At 41.0% G+C, this 15,377-nt stretch overlaps 1 protein-coding gene across 1 annotated transcript; it reads right to left on the bottom strand.

The window, feature by feature from the left end:
- Positions 1–434: 434 nt before the first annotated feature.
- Positions 435–14,894, bottom strand: LRRC73 (leucine rich repeat containing 73). The gene is made up of 6 exons (XM_063305248.1): positions 13,816–14,894; positions 12,284–12,444; positions 8,429–8,551; positions 6,470–6,570; positions 5,736–5,919; positions 435–1,235 (listed from the first exon to the last, which is right to left on the bottom strand). Exons 1-6 carry the CDS (start codon positions 14,085–14,087, stop codon positions 1,165–1,167), a joined length of 912 nt encoding a protein of 303 aa, XP_063161318.1. The 5' UTR covers positions 14,088–14,894; the 3' UTR covers positions 435–1,164.
- Positions 14,895–15,377: the final 483 nt, after the last annotated feature.

Raw genomic sequence — 15,377 nt, 5'->3', positions numbered from 1 at the left:
ATTTCTTCTTTAAAATCTTTTGCAAGTAATACAGCCATATAAGCAAACATTGTTGCTGACCTTGTAGCTACTAGTTTCTGACCCCGTTCTTCAAAAATCTCCTGAAATGTCTCAATTGTCATAGCATTGTCTGTCATTTTGTAGGTTCCACAAAAGACAGCAGAGTCCCTCCTTGGGAGGGCGGTGATAAAATTTGATAAATTAATATTTGTAATAGTCTTAAGCCCGTTACACACCTGGGACTGGGGGAAATACTTAATGCATAAGCTGGCTGTCTTGTGCATGGGAAGAGAAGGTAGTGATACATATCAAATAGGGACTTTTGTTCAGCCCCAATTTGGTATCTTGGAAGAGCCACCCAGATTGAGAGTCGGGTGGCATCCATTTTTTAAATTATTATATTATTTCCACAATCAATTATGTGATTGCTGTAGCTTTTAACTTTAATGTCCTATTGTCATTTTGTGAAATGGAAAGCATATATCAAAATGGATTTGAGAAAGGTTTCTTTACACAGCAAAGTACATGAGATTCAGTTCAGTGTAGCCCTTGGCTGAAAAAGTTCTTACAACATAACTCTGTAGAGGTTCTAGCTTTTCATAAGGCAATAAGATGCATGTAGTCCAGCAGCCAAAGTGTTTTACTAATGCCGTGCTCAGGTGAGCTGTTATTATTTTCAGTGCACATCTCATCCCTTCTCTTTCTTCCATATGTGGATCTTGCAACCGCAACTCTGCCATGTTTGTGAATTTTATAAAATTTTACCCAAGCATAAATACAAGCAATAAAAAGAGTATCTCTTGTACATAAATATATACATCTGAATAATGCAGTTTCTCCCAAAGATCAGTCAAGTATGGTGAAATATAAAAATACAGCAACTGAATCATCAAAAGCAAATGACAAGGACTGAGTAATCTGGGTATGGTTCCAGAGCAGGGGGAAAAAAGGTGACTTCAGTTAAACACAGTGTATGGATCTGCAGTCACACAGACTAGTACTTGCACGCGGGCATATCAGCTTTCCTATCTTTGCCTAGTGCGTACACTCACAAATTCAGAAGCACAGCAGACATTACACAAGATGTGTGAAAATACACATTTCTACCAATATGGTCTTTCCAAATACAGTACATGGGAATGTTTTTCTCATCAGACTTTCTGTTCACATCTCTGTTTCTGCTAATAGACTTTCTCCAAGGCCTGATGTTACCAAGACCATCTGGGAACTGGAATCTGAAATAGAAAAAAGTTTCTTTAGCATTGGAACTGGCAACTTTTTATCTTCTTTTAGGATCTGTAGATAGTACTGCTAAAATCCAAAGGCAAAATGGTTAATTTTCAGCTTGTGATTTTCTCTTTTAACTTCCTCTCAAAATTGCAACAGCAAAAAGCCAGCCATCTCTATCTGGTGATATCACCTGACACACCTATGCTATCTTTGGTAACCAAAATTATAATTAAAAATGTAGCTCCCAACTGAAATCAGTTGCCTACTTCAGTTTCTTAGATGAACTGTATATGATGTGGGATATCCCTGTACACCTAAATATATCACAGGAAAATGCAGCTGTTAAACGCTATCTTTGTGGATCCTACAACTCTTTTTTTGAATCTGAATTGCCAAAAGTCAGTGGCATGATTTCCCCATTATTTCACCCAACCCACTGAATGTACAATGTGCCACTGTGAAAAAGTTACTGTGCCTTAAGTATCTACCAAATTTGTAATCTCTTCCAGGCTGATGGGCCTAAATGACTTTTTATGAAAATCTTCACAAACTTCTTTTGAAGTTATAATGTACCTCTAGAATCTGTGTACTGAGAACTTCACTGTGCTTAGGGGAGTCAAAGTCTGAGATTTATATAGGGCTGGGCTGACCCAAATCAGCCCTGTTTCCCACAATTAGTCCTGCTTATCCCTTTAACTGAACTGACTGAAGTAGGAGTGCTGATTACTTTTTTCATACTGGCTCACTGCATATCAGATTACTTTGTTTATAAAATAAATTAAACAAGAGGGACTTCCGAGTGAGGAAATGGTGAACTAGATGTCTCCAAAGGAGTGGAGATGTTGCCATGGCCAGGAATGACAGACTGGCAACAAGCCCAGACTAACAGAACCTCTCAGGATAAAGGAGAGGACAAGAGATCACCCACTTGTGCTCTAGGCGGCAGCTCCACATGAGGAAACTGTAGGACAGTGGTTTCCCAGAGGTTTGAGCGCCAGGAGACAAGGGAAACCATCAAGCTCTCAACTGTGGCGGAGCCTTGTAAGTACGCTAGGTCCACTAATACTCACTTTCTAAAAACCTTTGAAATGTAATCACTTTAAAGTTGAAAGAGATCTTCAAAGCACCAAGTTTGAAAAATCACCTGGTGAGTTAACCTTTGTTCCAATACAAAAGACAACTAACAGCCTAAGGAATTTAAAGAAATTGAAGTAAACAGCAAAACATTTAATAGGAACTTAATCTAAGATCATTACAAACAAGGGACTACACAGCTTTGGAAAATTAGGACTTTGAGAAGTAATTAAGACTTTTCATGGGAATATAAATTGTTTAGTGTATTAGAAAATAAGCAATAGAAATTTGAGATTTTGCCATTTTAGAAATGAAACACTAGAGGGGACTAAAGACTTCAGGCAGGAGAAAGAAGGAAGGGGAAAAAAGAGAAAAGCCTGTCTTTTGTGGAACCTACAAAATAACAGACAATATTACGACATTTGAGACATTTCAGGAGATTTTTGGAGAATGGGGTCAGAAACTAGTAGCTACAAGGTCAGCAACAATGTTTGCTTATATGGATATATTATTTGCAAAAGATTTTAAAGAAGAAATGAAAGATGTGAGAGTATTTTGGAAGACCAATAGGACGAAAGGGATAAACAAGTATTACCTGATGCAGAAATACTGGAAAATAAAGACATTCTGGACTATAAGATAGAGATGATAGTCAAAATGGAAATACAAATGATAAGCCAAGAGAATGACCTGGATAATGACTTTTTACTGGATTTACAAATGAGGGTTGTGAAAAACTTGAAGAAACCTTTGAGATTGGAGAAAGAAAAATTGAAGGGAGGTCAAATTCAGCATAAACATCTGAATGAATTAAGGACTAAGATTGTTAGAAGCAAAACAAAGGAATTCAAAGTTGATTTATTAAAATAAGACAGGGTTAAAATAAGACATATCTTTATAAAATGCTGGGAATACTTTTCGGACTTTCTGCTGATACCCAGACATAAACACTGATGATTCATGTATTTGCAAATGAATAAGGAATGGGTTATAGGAAGAAGTGATCCATGTATGTAACCTTTTAGAGGGTGGACAAATATTTTCAGTAGAAGAGAATAACTGTAGCTCAGGGTTGCACTGTGGAGTCCTTGGTGCTCTCTGAGCTGGTTGTTTGCATGCAGATGTTTCATTGCCTGACTAGGGGATGACTAGGTTGCCCTAGTCGGGCAATAAAACATCTGCAAGCAAACAACCAAGCTCAGAAAACACCACAAATAGTAAGTTAGTTTGTACTTGTGTTGAAGATCGGAAGTCACTTCTTTATTGCTTTTTTTCCTTTTTCCCCTCTTTTCCTTTTTTTTTTTTTTTTGCACTTTTTTCTTCCTTTTTTCTATTCTTTTCTCTCTCTCTGATTTGTTTGTATTATCTTTTATTATTGTTAAATCCTTAATAAAAATTATTTTAAAAATATCAAGCACCAGAGCTTGGTATTACTCGTTTGCTCAGATTCTGTTTTTATATCACTAGGACCCATATGAAGCTCTTACAACTTTTAGTATCAGAGATATACCAAGATATGCAAACATTCAGAGTGTTTGAAAATGGGCACATACTTTTTCACAGAATTGTACTTTCCACTATTGATTGATTGATTGATTGATTGATTGGACAAGTATCCATAGCTCCAAATGATAAACTGAGCTGCATCCAGTTACCATTTTTATTTTCTAAGTATGTCTTTTGGGCCTATGTGGAAACTAGAGGTATTGTTTAAGTAAAGATGCAGCAAACTAGCCCTTTTTTTGTAAAATTAAAAACAGAAAAGATATCCATTGGTACTGCACTGTCTCCCCCAGAATAACAATATACTGTTAAGTGCTAATTTTACAAATATTTTGAAGCTGCAAGCCTATCTAACTTCTGATTTTTAGTTATGACACTGCTGTATATAAAAAAAATGAACGGGAAACCAGAGTGGTACATGTGTGCATTTGTAGGCAGGCTAGGTTATTCTATTAATTCTTACTGCCACACATCAATTTATATGAATGATTCAAGAAAATCACATTCAAAATATGAAAGCATTTATTTATTTAAAGTGTGTGTGCACATGCACCTTCAAATCTCCTGGTGACTGCCTGGACAAGTCCCTGCAGTTTTGTTATTTTTATTTTTTTTAAGGAATTCAAAACAAAAGCATTTTCCCATGGGAAGGACTCTTTATAATTAATTCCAAAATCTTATTTCAAATTTATCTGGACCCTTTAGTCTGTAACTTTCTAAAAATCAAAGTTTCAATAACTCTTTTGCTGTTTATTCCAGAAAAAAAATTAAGTCCTTCAACTTGTATTTAAAACTTCTTTCACTAAGGATTGAAGGAAACTCACCCAGGGCTGTAAAACCTGACGATCCAAAGGTTCTTAATAGGTGAAAACCAGTTAACAAGCAATTTCCAAAAGTGATTAGAAAAGGAAGTATGTGAACCCAGTGTCCTTTTGAGGCGCCGACCAGTTTGAGCAAGATGGCTATTCCCTTGTCTCCCAGAGCTCTAAACCCATCGGAGACCACTGTCTTGTGGTCTCCTCATGAGGAGCAACTGTCTGGAGCACTTGTGGGCAACCTCAAGTCCTCTTTGTCCAGAGAGGAATTACGAAGAGCCAGTCTACTCGCGGGCTCTTAATTCCACCAGAATTGTCAACTCTGTTTTTCACAGAGCCATCTTCTGTTCACCATTTCTTCCCTGGAAGTCATCCCTACAGTTTCCTTAGAAAGATTTTGGAAGTGGCTTGCCATTGCCTTCTTCCTAGGGCTGAGAGAGAGTGGCTGGGCCCAAGGTCACCCAGCTGGCTTTCATGCCTAAAGCAAGACTAGAACTCAGAGTCTCCTGGTTTTTAGCCTGGTGCCTTAACCACCACACCAAACGGGCCCTCCATGTAAGCATTAACTGTTGGGTTATATTCAAATTTAGTATCTATCAGCTTCTACTAAAGACCAGATTTCATCCTCCAAGAGGAATTTCACTTCTAGATAAACAGTGCCAACTATGCTAATGCAAAGAAATATTGGGATGAAAAGGCAGTATAATTTAGAGATGCAAGTACCAAAGCTCCAATATTACAAGAATGGGAAGATATCGATTCTCCATCAATTATATGGTGATCTGCAGAAGTCCTCTATATTTGAAAAACATTCCATCACTAGGAGTCTCAATTAGTGGACTATTTAGGTATCTGGTCTACTTAAACTGTTTTATATAGTTAATATTCTTTTTCCCCTTATAAAGTTAGATAAACTGACTGTAATATAAACAGAGTAGCTGTTCAGAAACATATACTGTATGTAAGACTAAATGAACACTATTCAAATAAATTATTTTCTCCCTTTTCCAAACAATGAAATCAAAACATAAAAAATGAAGTGCCCTAATTCCACATGTTTGTAAACCATCCATACAGTGTCACCTCCCATTCTCAAGAGGGACCCAATCTTACTGCTTTGACAGATCCAGGGATTTTTCTCTCTGGCCATGACTTCATGGGACACAGTCTCCTCCTCTTCCTCTCCCTCTGAAAGAAGGTCTGAGATCTGCTGCTGTAGTTCAGGACTAATGTTGTTCTCTGCCAGGATCAGTGTCCTCAGAGCTGTTGGATAGTTTTCCACCATATCCAGTAGGATCTGAATTGAGTCAGAACAGAACAGAGGCATCATGAGAAGCAGCTCACTGTAGATGCCAGGTGACCAAGGAAAGAGAAGGCAGTGGGTTCAGATTTTTCTAAGATCTAACTTGTATTTATTTTGACATGCGATTAACAAGGCTTGAATGGCCAATTAACCTGGAACCAATTTGTATTTCTTCTTGTTGCCAATAATGATAATATAATAATTACTCCAGTAATGATAAGTGGGTGCTGAGCCATAAAGTAAGTTCTGCATCCCTAAAGAGAGATGTTTTAGTACTTTTATCACCAATTCTTCCTATCTAATACTAGTGACTGTGTCCATCTCTGTTGCTTCAAAAAACCACCCCTTCGCACCAAACCAAAATCTAAGGTTAAGAAGGATGTCTTCCACATCATAAAGCTTTAAGTAATTGTAAATTCTCAGGTCCCTTGAGAAAAGGAAGAGTACATCTGGGGGCAAATTGTGTGCAAGCTTTGCAGTCAGTTATGCTGACTTCCTTGAGTGGTGAGAGAAATAAGGGCAACGAAGAGCCATATTCCCTTACCATAGCCGACTGGTTGGTAAGTCCTGTTCCTTCCAAATCTAAAACTTCTAAGGTGCGGCTGGATGCCACAGAAACAGCCAGCATTGCTGCTATCTGGTCACCTATGGAACAGAAAGCCAGGGGATGTGAGCAAAGCTTATTTCAGCTCTACCAGATGCCCCCACTTCAAGAGCAGCAGAATGTAAGGGACATGCAGCCATCTGAATGCCACAAGTTTCTCCACTTTTCCTCAGATTATGGCTTCTAACAGCTGAGTTCCCTGGTTCCTAAAGAAGATGCTGAGTTAATACTTTACCATTTGTTGACCGTGCAAGATGCTAGGGAATGGGGAAGGCAACTCCTTTTCCTCCTACTTTTCATCCTTTGAAAACTAGCTAAGAAAAAAAATCCTCCGACGTTGGGCCAATGTCTCAGTAGAGGTAGTCCTCACTTAATACCATTTGTTTAGTGACAGTTTGGACTTGCAACAGTGCTGAAAAAACTGACTTACAACTGTCCCTCACACTTAAACCGTTGCAGCATCCCCACAGTCATGTGATTACGATTTGGACACTTGGCAATCAATTCGCATTTATGGCCATCACAGTGTCACATGGTCATGTGATCACCATTTTCAACCTTCCCAGCCAACTTCTGGCAAGTAAAATCAATGGGGAACCACATGATTCACTTAATGACCATATGGTTCACTTGACCATGATTCACTTAACGACCACCACAAAAAAGGTTGTAAAAATCAGGTTTGGGTTTGCTTAATCACCCAACTTGGCAACTAAAATTCCAGTCCCAATTGTAGTCATTAATCAAGGACTACCTGTAATCTCTCTCCTTGTCTCTGAGTAACCCACTAATAGCTTATTATTGGTTAGCAGATGAAAGGACATGCACCACCCCTTAAAGAGTAAACCTTGCCAGCAAAGGTATGAGAAAAAAAAGTGCCTCATCCATCCTGAGAAGGCAGGGTGAGATAGGATGTGCACGCGTATAGCCAAGATGTTCACATCTGCCTCCTCCAGCAGGATGAGCAGAGCCGAGCAGAGCAGCCTGGCTCACCAGCTGCCAAATCAGCTCAGAAATGCAACTGGGGAGAGAGGACGTTTCCATGGCAACCTGCTGGAACTCCTCTTTGCCTTGCTATTTTTTGAAGCAGCAGCTGGGAAAGGGACAACTCACGACTACCAAGCCCAGTGATAAAAGCATACAGGATGTGGGATGGAATCCAGCCAATAACCCCAAGAATGAGGTACTGCCAGAGTCTGCAGGAGAAGCTCATAATCTTGGTTCCAGATGGTAGTGCTCGGCTGCCCTTCTCTGTGTAGAATGTGGTAGTCCTCCATCCCACTCTTTCAGAATAGGGCATGTGACGGCAGGTTGTGCTTTCAGTGCCCGGAGTGATTTCTTAAACCTCCTTTTATTGCTTTATTTTAAGCATGTGGGCGGAAGCATTATTCCTGACAAAGTGGGTCCTCACTTACAGACAAACTAATGGAAAAAGAACAGTACCTAGATTGGGGGAAGCCATGTCTGAAAATTTACCAAGTCCCTACCAGCCCCTGAAGACCAGGTGGGGAGGTACCATCCCAAACATCCAGAAGGCAATGGGCTGGAGAAGGTTGGGGTAGAAAACACTGGATGAGCTGGCACAATTCGGCTGACTTTGTAGAAAGCAGCATCACCAGCTGCCAAATTTGCCTTTTTCCTAAGCAGCCTACACAGAGGGTCATTAGGTCCTCCTGATTAGAGGACAAAGTAAACTGCCTTTACATTACTACTGGCATATGGCAATTTACTTTGTTCCCCAACCAAGAAGGCATAATGGCCTTCTAAGTAGGTCTGTTGGGTATTATCTGGATTTGCTTAAGGTTTAACCCTCAAATTTTATAACCTATATAAGCCCAGCAAGATCTCTGTTAGTCGAAACGACACACAAACACTGCCAAATATCCATAGTGCTCTCACCCAGGGGGTTGTAGTCCAAGTTCAACACTCGCACCTGGGAACTGTGAGCCACTGCAATAGCCAGACGTCCCCATCCCTTGGGTGTGATGCCAGAATTTGCACTGAGAGTCAGTTCCTTCAATCCTAGGCATAAAAGAGAAGCCAGGTGACCCTAAGGCAACTTCTACAAAGCCTCTTCCATTCAGGACTAACATCACATTTGCTGAATCATTAATGCAGATTAACTCATCCAACACTGATCAATTAACTTCAAAATATATTTTCTACACACTGTTGTTCAAACTAGTGCTACAATTATATGGTAACCTATGTTATATATGGAGACATTAGAAATGGAGCAGAACATTTTCAGGAGCAAAAGAAACCCAAGTTGTTTTGGTGGTTGACAGGCAACCCCAGTAGTGCTGTTTCCACCCCAACTGTCATAATAATGTAACAACAAGCTAAATATTTGACCATGTTTTACCTTTAATGCAACCTTCCCCAACCTGATGCTGTTCAGATGTGCTGAAATGAAAACTGACATCCTAGCCAGTATGGCCAAATATTGCAACTTGCAGCTCCACAACTTCTGGAGCACCAAGATTGGGGAAAGCTGTTTCGGGAAGACGTGAAGGCTTGCTCTCTGACCTTTCAGTCAGAGTAATGGCAATACTGAGGGTTGTCACTGATGGGCAGCTTAAACAGATAAATGTAAAAATGAAAGACTGGCCTGCATTAAACAAATTTTTCATTTCTAGTCTGCAAGCTCCAGACTCTATGAACAAAAAGATAATACTCTCTAAACAGAAAACTAAGCTTATTAAGCTATATTGTGAATATGTGCTTAAAACGTTGCCTATATTCATTACTCTATGACTGTAGGGGTACTTTTCCACAACTGCAGCTGACTGGCATTTTATACTTCATATGGATGCATACGTCTGACCAGCTGAACTGATAGTGTAGGCAAACATACTGTACTAAGTGTATACTATGTAATTAGACAATATGTTACAGTATACAACTAAATAAAGATACATAGTTATATGTAGTAGTGGAAGATTATTACAGTCATAGATCATCGATCATCACAAAATCAACAGAGATGACATTATTTAGTACTTAATTTTTATAATATACCAAAATATCTGGAAGTTTGTTTATATAGCTTTTGTCCATTTAAAATCAGCGTTTGATTGGATTCCAAGGGATGAATTCTTAAACAAATATAATTACTCCCCAGCAACCTGAAATGGTTGCTTCTTCTTCAAAAGCTTTAAGACTATCCTTATCTGAAGGTCAAAATCATGGTCACCAGTCTAGTTTAATTCCAACTTGGAGAAGAAAAAAGGAAAGCTGTATAGTGGCTCTGCTGTTTGATTTGTATATTAATTCTATGGCCAACAGTTTTACCAGGTTTTTTATCCTGCTATGGTAGCAGACATCTTTCTGTTCTTTTACATATGAATGATAAAGTAGTGGTACTTTCTTTGACATCAGTTGGTATGAAGACAGCTTTACAGGGTCTTGTCATCTACTGTGTATCAAGAAATTCTTAGCTATCAATGATCCTAAGGAAAAAAAGGGGGGGCAGGGGGTTGTAAAAAAAAAAACCTAGCCAAATACAGACAGCAGGTAAATTGGAACTAATCTGAGCAAGTCAGGTTTTATAGATATCAGTAGGTTGCTTTCCATGCAGTAGATTTCTATCAGCGAGAAGCTTAACATGCTGTTGAGAGTGCCCAAAACAGTCTTCCTTCCTTAGTTAACAGAAACCATTTGTTGCAAAAGTGGTGGCCCAGCTGTTGTGGGGTGCCCAGATCTGCGTCTATAATGTTTTGGCCTGCTGGAAATGTTCAGTCCAAATTCTTAAGAGCTTCATTTGTAGTTTCCCAGTGTGTATTGTACACACTGTTGCATCAAGAGTCTAGGTTGGTCATAACAGAAGCTAGAGTTCGCATTTATTTATTCAATGCTTAGTTTAAACCAATTTTTCCCCTGTTGGTTTGAGACTCCTAATCTAGCTTTAGAAACAATCTTGGAAATTAAAGAACAGTGTTATGAGTTTGTCCTGAGCTTAGCTCAGTTGAGCTTTTATAGAAAAAACAAAACAAACAAAACTTAGTCACTGCATAGGATTCAATGAACTCTAAAAGGTGGTGTTTTTCCTAATTACTGAGTCTTGGCAGCCCTGGCCAAAACTTCATGCATGGAAGTTATCACTCTAATTCGATTGTCCCAGGTCAGAGGGGAGCCTCTACACTGCTTCAGTTCGATGTTTTGTGGGACATGTTCTCCTGTGCTGCTTCTGCTGCATAGGTATCCATTTAACTTTCATCATTTCCTGACAAGCTTCATTCTCCTAAATAGAATCCTCCTCTGATGAGAGAGAACTTAAGCCACTCTATTGCTTGTACATCATGACAAAGGTTGCTCAAAACAATTCAGCTAGAATTCATTTTTTATGTCATTGCATTAATGGACTGTAGACGGGATCAAGATGAGAATATATACTGTACTATATATACACACACACACACACACAGAGAGATACATACATCTGGTTATATAACTATTAACTAGAAAATGAGGAAAGTATGTTTAATACATTAGAAACAGAACAGTTGGAATCTTTATTACAGAATTAATTGATACTATATTTAGAGAACTATGCTCTATTTACCTACACTGAATTTAAGTAACTGATCTTTCTTTTTACAACTGGCTGCCATGCCATTCCAACATTAGGGAAAGCAGGCTCTAAGAGGAGGTGTTGCAGTGAGGAGGGACGAACCATAAAAAGCAAGAAAAAATAATTATTTAATGTAGGCTGATTAGAAGCACAGATTTGTTTATTTTTGTATTAGACTATCTGCGGAACCATACTCAACCAAATATACATTCAGCATTTCCACTCTTAAATTCTTAGTACAATCTGGGTTAGAAATTAGTGAAACATGGGGGGGGGAATGAATTGTAAATTCAGAGAAAGCAAAGGAGTATTTTACTCAGTCTATCAATCTCTGATATTATTTCTGATAATTATCAGATTTGTTTGAAACTTGCTACATTTAGCTGTGTTTCTGAGAAAAATACATGACATTTACAGAAAAACTTTTATGTTACAGAAGAATGCTTCACATCTCTAGGGTACAAAGTTTAACTTGAAATACACACACACACATACTCTCTCATTCACTCACTCGGCTTGGTCATTAGTGATCCCTCTTCCAAACCTTCTGGCTTTAACCTGCCTGCTCTGTCTGGTTGAAATTGAACAGAGCCAGATGTGATACTGGAAGGATGGCCTCTGCTCTGGATCAATGGGGCTGGAAAGATTCTCCTTGTTGCGACTGTGGGGCCGATCTAACCATACTGTGCAAGACTGCCCATGACGTGCGTTCCCTGGCTCCTTAGAAGATCTGCACAAAGCAACACCAGAAGCGATTGCCTGGATAGCTGAACATCCAGTTATGAGGCTCCTGCTGTGTCCCTTCAGAAGTTTTGTATATAATTGTGTGGACTGTGTGTATATATTTGCCTTTTCTGTCATGTACTCATCATACTATACACACACAATTGTGTGTGTGTGTGTGTATTTTTCCATTCATGGGCCCTTTCTAATTCCACACTAAAGAAGTACACTCCTGTTCTCAATATCATCTCTGTGAGGAGTGGAAACTCATTTATTCTTAACTCCTCTAAGTTTTATCATCTACCAGAGGATGTTCACTAGAGTCCACTGCTCTAAAAAACCAAAGCCATAATTCCTTTAGGGCAGGGGACTCTTGGCACCCCCACTCTCCTAACGCACTGGTGTGAGCAAACGTCCAAAGAGACAGCTGCAGAAATGACATACCCCCTCTTCCTTACCTGACTTGGCCCCATCAGGAGGAAGAAGCCCACAAATCAAGTTGATACCTTCATCTCCCAGCATGCAGTCCCCCAAATCCAAGGCCACGAGTGAGGGATGGATGGATAGGGCTGGGTTGAGGATGGCCAGACCAGCATCTGTCAGGGGACTCCCATGAAGGCTGTATAAATAAAAAGGAGTCATTGTCTGTCTGTCCTTTGAGTTGCAAATGATAAACAGACAAATCCTAAGCACACTGACTGGGTATGCAAGTGTTTTTCAGAGAGCAGAATAAAACCAGGCACTGGCAGAAAAACACAGGAAGGTTACAATGGAGGACAAGGACAATGGAGTCTTCTGAAAGAGGCAGAGTAAGTGCTTGATTAAAAGCCTCCTTTGGAAGCCCACTAATACATATTTTTGCCTGAACTTTCATGTTTGGGAGCCCATTTCCTATGTTGGAAGTGATCTCATAGAGATCATAGTTTCCTTAGGCAAGTTCTGGTTCATGAAAGTTACTTGTTAGTTTAGGTATAAGACATCCTGCTGTTTTTGTTATAACCAATGCTCAAGGCCACCTTTCCAGAAGAGAGGGAGCCATTCCTCATCTTCCTAAGGGCACAACAGGTATCCGAAAGGGCTGTGCATTTTTTTCTGATAAAGATGCATTAAAGGAATACAAGAAGTGAGAACTGTCACTGCTTGAGAACCAACAGAGTAAGATTTAAGAAATAATGTACACTTTTTAAAACCTCAGATTCATAATTGGCACTCGCCATGCACATTATTGGATGTAAGGTTCAACCTATTCCAACTATCTGGATCTGGCAAGTTAAAATCATACAACTGCACTTATTGGGACTGAAGCACCTATTTCTGAATGATAGTAAATTTAAGAGGACGGTGCTTGACCTCCTCTGAAAGTGCAATGAGTACAAGCTTTGGAAGTTCATTTAATTGTTCCCACCAACATACATTACGTCCCTTTCTTCATGTGACAAAATGGCAAATTATGGATATGTTTTCATGCTTTCTTAACCAAAAGTGGGGAATTTGCAGCCCTAATAATATCTATTGGATTTTGACTCCTATCAGCTCCAGCCAAAATAGTGAAACATCTGGGACAATGTAAATTGCAGTATGACCTCTAGAAGGCCATAGACTTCTTTCCTTTCAATTTTAATTTGTGTCATTTATTAATGAATCAATACTACTCTGGAGGCTTAAAATGTGGTAATGATCAATACTTTGGATTGGATGACCACTGGTCCTTTAAAGTGCATTGTGTATCTCTGTATCCCACCCCACAACCAGGCAGGAAGATAAGGGTTTTTTTTGTAGGGGGGGGGACAACAGCCATATAAAAATATTGAAAGGGTAGCTGAACTATGCTAAGGAATTCTAGAAGTCCTCCCTCACGCCAGACCACATTCCACTTATGTCAATGAAACACAACTTTTAAAGAAACCAGCACAGCATTTGCCCTGGAGGATTTGCACCCCTGGAGCAGAGGCCAAGTCCTCTGCTTAGACCAAGCGGAGGGAGTACTCACAACAAAGATTGGACAGAGCGGTTCGTCTTCAGGGCTTCAGCCAACTGCTTGACCCGATTGATATTGGAAACAATTCCCAAGTTGAGATTAAGTTGAGCCAGCGAATGAGACTCTGCTACCCCCCTGCAGATACGACCGAAATCTCGATCAGAAAGTTGACAACCACGGAGTGAAAGCAGTTTGATGGAGTTCTCCCGTAGGCTCTCACAAATATCCCGAATCTCTGCACTGGATAAAGTCTCTCCAGAGATCTGAATAGATCCTGGCAACATCGTTCTGTAAACCAGCAAACCCCTTCAGCAAGTTGCAGCGTTAATCCAGATTGCTGTACTCAAACAATATGGGAAACGCAGATTAGAGTAGCAGGAACGCTCTGCAATCCGGTTAAAAAGAGAAAAGCAGCGCGTTACAGAACTGAGTGAACCGACGGTTTTATAATCCTGTGCCAAATTGGGGGGTTGGTGCAATTTTAAATACTGGGGTGCTTAGCAAATCATGGATCAAAATATGCAATTCGGAAAGGTCTTGATGGGCGTATTGCACAAACTGGAATTGCGGAGACGCATCAGTGTGCCCAGTAACACTGAGGTAAATTCCGCGCAAATCCGACTTAAAAGCTCAGAGGCTAATAGCGTCTGCTGTCTAGACGGAAAAAGGGAGCGCGCTCCATTTCTAAGTCTGGTTGGAAAAGTGAGCGGAGTGATGCGTGGTGCAGCAGTTTGAAATGCCAGGAACAAGAAATGCAAATCCAAATCAGAGCCAAAGTCTTTCCGAAATTTTATACGCGGGGAAAGCCGGGAGAACGTGCATTTCCCGGCTTCTGCGGAGGCACGGAACCAGGTGTCCGCCGGGGAGGGGGCCGCGGAGTATCTTCCGGGGTCGCGCCTGTTTCAGCAAAGCCCCTCTTGCCCCGGCGCGCTTCTTCCGATCCGCCGCGCTTCAGTCGCGATCCTCCGGGGCCGAACGTTGTCTTGCTGCTGTGTCACCGCCGCCCCACCTGCTCCGCCTGCTCCCCCCTGGCAGCAGTGAAGGCCCGGCTCCTCCAGCCCGGAGACTGCGGGCTGCCTCCCTTCTTCGGCGCCTCCTCCTCCTCCTGCTTGTACCGCACCAGCGGCGACCGCTGCGGCGCTTGTCGCAGCTTGTCCGATGCGCGGAGCGGATTCCGGGCCGGCCTGCCTCCTCCCTCCTCGTGCCCCGGGGGAAGGGTCCAGCTTGCTTTGGCGCTGTGCCGGTTTCTATGGCTACCCTCCTATACTGGAGCCGCCTCCGCCTGCCAAGACAACCACTCGGCGGCGCCTGCAGCCACCACTTTTCACACTAAATCCCTCCGCAGCCTGATTCCTGCGGGATCCGCAAAACATCGCTCTCCAGTTCCCCGCGTCTGATTCAGGTGGGGCTCGATGGGATAATTACACTTGGCTATTTTAAAAAACAGCAGCTGGACTAGATCCGGGGGGTGGGGGTGTATTAATTTTGGCAAAGCTGTTCCGTCTCATGGAAGCTTCTGCGCGGTAATTACCGGGGAGAGCATCAGACCCCAAGGCCCCGTCCTCCAAAGGGGG

Source organism: Candoia aspera, chromosome 1 (genome assembly GCF_035149785.1).
Source record: "Candoia aspera isolate rCanAsp1 chromosome 1, rCanAsp1.hap2, whole genome shotgun sequence".
NCBI lineage: Eukaryota > Metazoa > Chordata > Lepidosauria > Squamata > Boidae > Candoia > Candoia aspera.
Note: the sequence above shows the minus strand (reverse complement) of the source record. Positions and strands in the feature narration are given on the sequence as shown.